Below are 8,410 nucleotides of genomic sequence, written 5' to 3'. Positions count from 1 at the left end.
CTTCCTTCCTGGTCTGCTTCCTCCAGCTTTGCCCCCTCAATCTGTCCTTACACTTCCTCCATGACCCACCTGTGCAGCCTGACACTCCAGGGCTCTGCTCAGGGGCTCCTCCTCTTAGGGGCTCCACATTGTCTGGGACAGTGGAGACTCTCTGCATGGCCCACCCGGCCTCAGCCTTTAGGGTCCAGGAACCTCCAATCCCTTCATTCCTACACATACTCTGAGATTCGGCCTCACCTGCAGATCTGCCTCAGGCCCTTCTCACACCACTAGGTCACACATCTGTTCTCCCCTAGGCTTTGGAAGCCCCTAGACAGGAAGACCTATGTCTGCGTGTCCGCTCTGATTATTCTCTGGGCTTAGGCGGCATCTCCCATGCCATGTGTTCAGTCAGTATGTGATAAATGTACCCGGTGATCCTGCTGGTAACACAAATAGTAAAAGCTAACGAAAAAAATTATGCAATGAAGACCTGATATTCACAAAAGAGACAAGTAGCAAAGTGACCCAGCTCAGCTCCTGGGACAGCTGGATGGCAGGGACACCCCATGCCGAGTACCCTGAGTCTTCATGGGGGAGCAGGAATTACAGTGTGGTCTGGACAGTGCTCTTCTGCCCTGACACCCCTGAAGATCAGAGTCACAAAGACGGTGGCCTGACTTTGGACAGTGTCAGCAAGCAAAGGCTACTGTGGGAAGAGTGTTAACAAGCAACAGGGGCCAGCCATGCAGAGTAGAAGGAAGGGCAAGCCCAAAGGGCAGAAAAAAGACAAGAGTGTGGCTTCAGAGGACATCACAGAGAAGGGCAGAGTGGGGCTACAGCATGCCGGACATCAGTTACAGGAGGTAATTAATTTTCATTTTGTTTATTTATATTTTTAGAGATAGGGTCTCCCTGTGTCACCTGGGCTGGAGTACAGTGTTGCAATCATAGCTCATTGCAGCCTTGGACTCCTACACTTAAAAGAGATCCTCTTGCCTGAGCTTACGCAGTTGCTGGTAGGTGAGTCTAGGGGTATGTGTTACCATATCTCACTAATTTTTAAAGTTTTTGTAGAGAAGGTGCCCAGGCTGGTGTTGAACTCCTGCCCTGAAGTGATCTTCCCCACCAGGCTCCCAAAGTGCTGTGACTATAGGTGTGAGCCACTATGTTTGATGAGAGTTTAGATTTTATTCTACGTTCCATGGGATGCTATGGAAGGATTTTTAGAAATAAAGCACTATGATCAGTTGATATTATAAAAAGATCCCTGACCCCTGTGAGAATGACAGGCAACAATGGTGGTAGAAAGACCCACAGGGGCTACTGCAGGAGTCGCGGGCGGACAGAGGGCAATAGCTGTGGCCAGGGCAGTAGCCAAGGGAAGGAGCACAGGGAGAAATAACCTGAGACCTATTGTGTTTCAGAGGAGTATGGACAGGACTTGGCAGTGAACAGAATGTCAGAGGGAGAGTGCTGAAAGATGACTTCCATGTTAGAACAAGTGTTCTCTCCACAAGATAGGTTCTTGGGAATGGTCAGGATGAGAGTGGGCAGGAGAAGGACAGGGAAGTAGGAAGGAGAGGCAGAAGTAGAAGATGTGGTGTGGGATCCAGACAACAACAGAAGGCCCTGGCTTCATGTAGGCAGGAGGAATCAGGTACAGGCCTTCTCAATAGCCCCACCAAGTCTCATCTTGTAAAAAGTGCCTTAGCATTGTAGTTGATTCCTCTCACTCAGTACCCTCATAGAGCCTATCAGACAAAGTGGTTCCATGGTCCTTTTAGGCAAAAATCAGCCCACTCAGCTACTACAGTTTTTTTTCTAAGACACTGATGAAATGTTTATAGAAAAGGATGAAGATGACATACCCAACCCTCTCCTCATATTTATATGAAGTTCCTTAAATGTCAGACAAGAGACAGGTTGGATTAGAAAGAGGAAAAAAAAAGGAGAAAAAAAATCCTCAGGATAAAGAGCTTAAGAAAAAACAGCAGAGGAGAGCCAAGCCCTGGGTCCACAGAATTACTAAGGGTTGACTAAAGAAAGCTTTTCTTTTGAAGAGTTCAAGTTCACCAGAAGCCTCTTACCACTCTATGTTAAAGGCAAGAGAACAAGGTTCTCTCCCCAGACTGGGTGTGGGAACTGGGAAGGAACCTGACCACACAGGTCCACAGGGCCCCTGAAGTCACAGCTCTGCATCCTGCACAGAGAACACACTGCCCTCTCAGAGGCTCCAAGGAGACAGAACGGGGCCCAGGTTACCTGAGCCAGCGCCAGGCCTCCAGGAAGTGCTGCTCCCTCTTGTGCCAGGGTGTTGGAGCTGTCCTCTGGTCAGCCGAGCTGTGAAGGAAGGCAAGGAGCCAAGGGTGGACGTCAAGGCAATTTCCAAGCTTTGTGACAGCTTTTGCTCATGGGACACTGGATCTGTCAAGAGATGTACATACCACAACATCCAGAGACGGGTTTGGCAAAAGAGAATAAGCTATAAGTCCCTTGAGGACTACGAAAACAGCACTTCCAACTTCAGATACACATAAATGTACAGAAACTCCTTCCTAATGTCTATTGTGATCAGTGATGACAGAACACAGGAGTGAAAGCCCTGGGAACCCTGCCTGTTCCTACCCATGCTACTTTTCTCCTGGACAAATGGCTGGGCAGGCGCAGGCCACCTTGTGGCTAACTGCAGAACTGCACCCGTCTGTCTTAGGCCTTGTCTGGAGCAAGCAGATACCTGCTCTGGACACCTGCTGCCTCCCAGCCCCTTCCCTCCTCAGCAGCCTTGGTCTTCTCATCCCCCAGCTCCTCCTTCTGGGGCTCCCTTACCTGCAGGGCTGCTTGACTGTGTGGTGTTAGGGTTCTCTTTCCTGTGAAGGGAAGCACAGCAGCTGCTACCAAGTGGAATAATTGAGACTCCTTCTGACCACTCCACTATCTCAGGGACCACTTGGGCCACAGAGACCCAAGCTAAAGATAGAGGGTAAAAGTAAATGAGGTAGGGGGACAGCTGCCCAAGAAAGACCCCAGGGACCTGCCTGGTAGCAGAATTTGCAAGACTGCCCAAAAGAAGATAGTGGAATGGTTTGTCTCAAGTTTGTGGGACATAGGACATCAGCGTGGGGCCTTGCAGGAGCACTAGTCAGCATGGTCCTTTGTCACCAAGTCTGTCAAGACCAACACCCCTGAGACCTTCACAAACAGACACTAGGATCTAAAAACCTTTTTCCTTGTCCCATCCTATGGAACTTCTGATGGGTCCAGAAGTTTCTGGGGATTTGTTAAACTATAATTTACTCTCAAAACCAAGGACACAGGCTCGGCGCCTATAGCTCAACCGGCTAAGGCGCCGGCCACGTACACCTAAGGTGGCGGGTTCGAATCCCCAGCCCGGACCCGCCAAACAACAATAATGGCTGCAACCAAAAAATAGCCGGGCGTTGTGGCGGGCGCCTGTGGTCCCAGCTACTTGGGAGGCAGAGGCAGGAGACTCGCTTGAGCCCAGGAGTTGGAGGTTGCTATGAGCTGTAATGCCATGGTACTCTACCCAGGGGGACAGCTTGAGGCTCTGTCTCAAAAAAAAAAAAAAAACCAAGGACACAGAAGTAACCATTAAGCACACTATTTGCATAGCCTTTTAGGGAAAAACAAGAAGTAAAAAAAAAATCAAATCTAAACAGAATAATTTTGGGCGACACCTGTGGTTCAGTGGGTAGAGTGCTGGCCCCATATACCGAGGGTGGCGGGTTCAAACCCAGCCCTGGCCAAACTGCAACAAAAAAATAGCTGGGCGCTGTGGCAGGTGCCTGTAGTCCCAGCTACTCAGGAGGCTAAGGCAAGAGAATCGCCTAAGCTCAAGAGTTAGAGATTGCTATGAGCTGTGTGATGCCACGACATTCTACCAAAGGCAATAAAGTGAGATTGTCTCTATAATAAATAAGTAAATAAAATAAACAGAATATTTTCCACAAAGAAAAAGAAAAAGTTGTCAAAACTAGGGAATCCTACCAAACATGTATATGAGTAAATTAGTCTAATACTATTAAATTGTTCCAAGGCCAGGCTTGTGGCTTGCATCTATAATTTTAGCACTTTGGGAGGCTGAGGTGGGAGGATCACTTGAGGCCAGGAATTTGGAACCAGCCTGGGCAACACAGTGACACCTGTCTCTACAAAAAATATGCATACATACATACATAATTTTTTAAAATTGTTTCAGAGTATAGGAGAGGAAAATTTCTAAATTCTTTTTATGGAGCAAAAAACCCATTGATACCAAAACCTGACTAAAGATGGCATACTAATAAACACACACAGCTAAAGTCCAATCTCATGAACATATAAACACTAGCAAATAACACTGAAATAAAACACTAGCAAAAACAACCAAACAGGACATTAAAATGTCCATGACATTAAAACAACCAAATGTGTTTACTCCAGGAATTTAAGAATAGTTCAATATTAGAAAACTTCTCAATGTACTTTAGCATATTAAAAGATCTAAGGATGCAGTGGGGTTTGGTGGATGCCTATAGTCCCAGCTACTGGGAGGCTGAGGCAGGAGGCTTGCTTGAGCCCAGGAGTCTGAGTTCAGCCAGGGAATACAGCTGAACTAAAAAAAAATTTTAAACACTGGATAAAAACACACAATAAAATAAGAATCAATGGTGTAGGTGGCTCACGTCTATAATCCTAGCACTCTGGGAGGCCAAGGCAAGTGGACTGCTTGAGCTCAGGAGTTCCTGTGTCTAAAGGACCCTGTGTCTAAAAATAGCCGGGCATTGGGCTATAGTCCCAGCTACTTGGGAACCCAAGAGTTGAGGCTGCTGTGAGCTATGACACTCACAGTACTCTATCCAGGGTGACAAAGGGAGGTTCTGTCTCAAAAAAAAGGAAAGAAAGAAAGAAAGAAGGAATCAATAGTGTAGGAAAGTTTCCAAAAACTCTGATGGACCCACCTCTGAATATTCATGTCCTTGCGATATCCCTCCCCATGCACGTGGGCTGGATTTAGGGATGAGATCCTTACAAATAGAATACAACCCAAGTGAAGGATGTCACATTCAAGTTCAGAGTATGCTGCACTGTGGAGAGGCCAGCTGGGCAAGGAATTGAGGGCAGCCTCTAGCTAAGGAAAAAGTTGTCATAGAACTACTCTCTGTCCCACAATTCAGTAAGGAACTGAATCCTGAAACAATCATGTGAGTGAGACTGCAAGTAAATTTTTCCCCAGTCAAGCCTGGTGATGACCTCAGGGCCAAGACTACACTTTGATAGCTGCCTTGAAAGACTTAGAAGCAGAAGACTTAGCCAAGTTGATTTGGATTTCTGACCCTGAAGTTAAAAGATAATGAATGTTTGTTGCTTTAAGCCAGTAAGTTTCAGGGTAATTTGTTACATAACAACAGGTAACTAATACTTCCTTTTTAAAAAATTTTGAGGCTGGGCTCGGTGCCTGTAGCTCAGAGGCTAGGTACACTGGAGCCACGTACACTGGAGCTGGCAGGTTCGAATCCAGCTCTGGACTGCCAAACAACAATAACAACTACAACCAAAAAATAGCTAGGGATTGTGGCAGACACCTGTAGTCCAGCTACCTGGAAAGCTGAAGCAAGAAAATCGCTTAAGCCCAAGAATTTGAGGTTGCTGTGAGCTGTGACGCCACAGCACTCTACCTGAGGGTGACATAGTGAGATTCCATTTAGAAAAAAAAGAAAAAATTTTTTTTTGAGACAGAGTTTGGCACTGTTACCCAAACTAGAGACCAGTGGCATCATCACAGTTCACTGCAAACTCAAACTCCTAGGCATGATATCTTGTTCAGCTAACTTTTTTTTCCTTTCTTTTTTCCTTTCCTTTTCTTCCCTCTTTCCTTCCTCCCTCCCTTTCCTTCCTTCCATCCCTTGCTTTTTTCTTTCTCTCTCTCTTTCTTTCTTTCTAGACAGGGTCTTACTATGTTCACCAGGCTAGTTTTGAACTCCTGGGCTCAAGTGATCCTCCCACCTCAGCCTCCCAAATTGCTAGGATTACAGGTGTCAGCCACTATGCAAAGCCGTAACTAATACCTCTTTAACACCATAAAACCAGGTCTGTCTCAGCCTAAGAGTAGACATCAGGCTTATGTTGAAGTATTTACACTGAACACATTCAACTGCCGAGGTCAACAGGGAAACCAGGGCTGCTCTTGTCAGGGGATGGCAACCTTGCTAGTCCTAGACATCACTGGCACTGCCCCAGGGAAGAGTCAGGATGCCTAGATCTCAGACTGAAGGATGCTGTAATTCGTACGCATACTTGGTAACTGCACTTCTTCTGTGTGGCTTTTCTTTTCAGTAACTCCTAACAGGAGGGCCTACAACCCAGTACTTTCCTGTGAGCTCATGGTGTGGTAAGGACCTCATGTACTTACATCAACGCACCTCTGCAAGGGTTAGAACAATACCTGGAGAAGCCCACTGATAGATGAGTATGTAAGTGAGGCACCAGAAGGAAAACATGGCCTGCCTTAAGGGACGGATGTCTCTCCTCCCAGCAGCTCTGACCAGAGGCTTCTAGCCCAAGAAAAAGTGTTGACTCAGCCAGGGCACATAAAGGAGCCCAAGGAAGGCAAAACTGCCAGAGGAACTGACACTGGAGAGGGGAACACACACGTAGACTGAAGCCCTGGAATAGATGAGAACACAGGTAAACCTCCACAAGACCTCCATGACAAAGCTGAGGGGCCCCACCATGACAAACAGAAAGGAAGAAGCCTGGGCACTAGCCCGAGAAATGTAAGCAGCACAGCATAAAGCAAAGAGCAAGAGTTAAGGGTGACAACGGGCCAGGGACGCAGGACGGTGACATACCTGCTGAGCAGTCCATGTGTGTCAGGCTGAGCTCACTGGTGGCTTTCATTTTCTTAGCACTGTGCTCTGAGGTAGTGGGTGAGACCAGAGGGCTTTCAGTAGGAAAACATGAAGGATTTACACCAAGGCTACTGTCCAAGGCTTGTTCAGCTTGTTCTATCTTCCTTTTCCGAGAGGGCAGAGCGATGGAAGAAGGAGTCACTGCCAATGCAGGCTGTGCTCTCCCAAGCAAGCGGCAGCCAGGGACAGAGTGCTGGAGCAGGAAGTGGTCGATCCGGGCTTTCAGGGAGGGGTGAGGCAGGGGCTGGGAGTGTGGAGTAAAGGCTACCCCTGTGAAAGGGTCACTGGGCACTCGGCCCCATGCAGCTTCACTGCAGTTACACTTCTCCAGCGTGCTCTGGTCAATGACCTTGCCTGAAGGCAGCAGCATGGGACAAGGCATGATCTCCAGGGTGATAGGATCCAGGAACTCCTCAGGCACATCCTGAATTACCTTGGCCAGCTCCTGAAGGCCAGAGGGGGCCTGCTGACCCTCGGACTTGTCACCGGGATCACAGTCACTTTCCATGGGCAAGGCTGGGGCCTGCAGAGCTGAGCCCTGAGGCAGACTCTCTGAGGCGACCAGCAGAATGCTGTCTATCAGTTCCTGAGAGCAGGTCTTGGCTGGCTGACCCCACACTTCCAACTGCTTGATGCAAGGGACACCGCTGCCTATCACATGTGTGATACAAATCTTGAGGTGAGCTACATGGCTAAGAGAAAGAGCCCCTTTATTCCAAAGCTCCTGGGTCACAACAGCAGGGGAAGGACACGTGATTTCCACTGGGCCAAAAGGTGGCCTGGCCTTGAAGCCCCTGTGACTAAACACCACCTGGCTCTGGTTTTTTAGTAAGACTTTGCCTACCAAGGTGAAGACCTCCTTGTCCGGGACAGATGGCTCAGCTGGGCCTGCGGTTTGGCACTCAGGTGCACTCCAGGATGCTCTGCTAGGTGAAGCAGATGTGTACATTTCCAGGCCAGTTCCGTTCTGCCCTCCCCCAGTTGGGAGGTCTATGATAATCCTGCAGATCTCCACATTAAAGGGAAAGGAAATCGTCACATAGACTGGTGGCTTAATGAAATACTCTGTCCTAAAACCATGACTTCTCTTTGTGAGGTCTTCAGAGATGAGATTTTCTACTTCGTAACCATCAGCTGATATCTAGATTTAATAACAAAGACGAGACACATTGGTCCATTATGGGTCCATATGAAGACAACTAGTTTTCAAGAACTTGTCACTTCTAAGAAAAGTCTTTAAAGAAAGTCTGAAGTTCTTAATTAAAAAAAAAGTCTGGCTCAGTGCCTGTGGCTCAAGTGGCTAAGGCACCAGCCACATACACCTAAGGTGGTGGGTTCAAACCCAGCCTGGGCCCGCCAAACAACAACAATGGTTGCAACCAAAAAATAGCTGGGCATTGTGGTGGACGCCTATGGTCCCAACTACTTGGGAGGCTGAGGCAGGAGACTCACTTGAGCCCAGGAGTTGGAGGTTGCTGTGAGCTGTGATGCCATGGCACTCTACCCAGGGGGACAGCTTG

The 8,410-nt window shown here is 48.0% G+C and overlaps 1 protein-coding gene across 1 annotated transcript in view; it reads right to left on the bottom strand.

The window, feature by feature from the left end:
• UBOX5 (U-box domain containing 5) overlaps positions 1-8,410 on the bottom strand; it is a 100,664-nt gene that overhangs the window by 46,765 nt on the left and 45,489 nt on the right. The window contains exons 3-4 of the mRNA XM_003788056.3: positions 6,831-8,031; positions 2,245-2,406 (exon numbers count right to left, since the gene is read on the bottom strand). Of these exons, the coding sequence (XP_003788104.1) occupies positions 2,245-2,406; positions 6,831-8,031 (1,363 nt within the window). The remainder of the gene's footprint in view (positions 1-2,244; positions 2,407-6,830; positions 8,032-8,410) is intronic.

Source organism: Otolemur garnettii, unplaced genomic scaffold (assembly GCF_000181295.1).
Source record: "Otolemur garnettii isolate 467f Iridium unplaced genomic scaffold, OtoGar3 scaffold00025, whole genome shotgun sequence".
Classification (NCBI taxonomy): Eukaryota; Metazoa; Chordata; class Mammalia; order Primates; family Galagidae; genus Otolemur; species Otolemur garnettii.
Note: the sequence above shows the minus strand (reverse complement) of the source record. Positions and strands in the feature narration are given on the sequence as shown.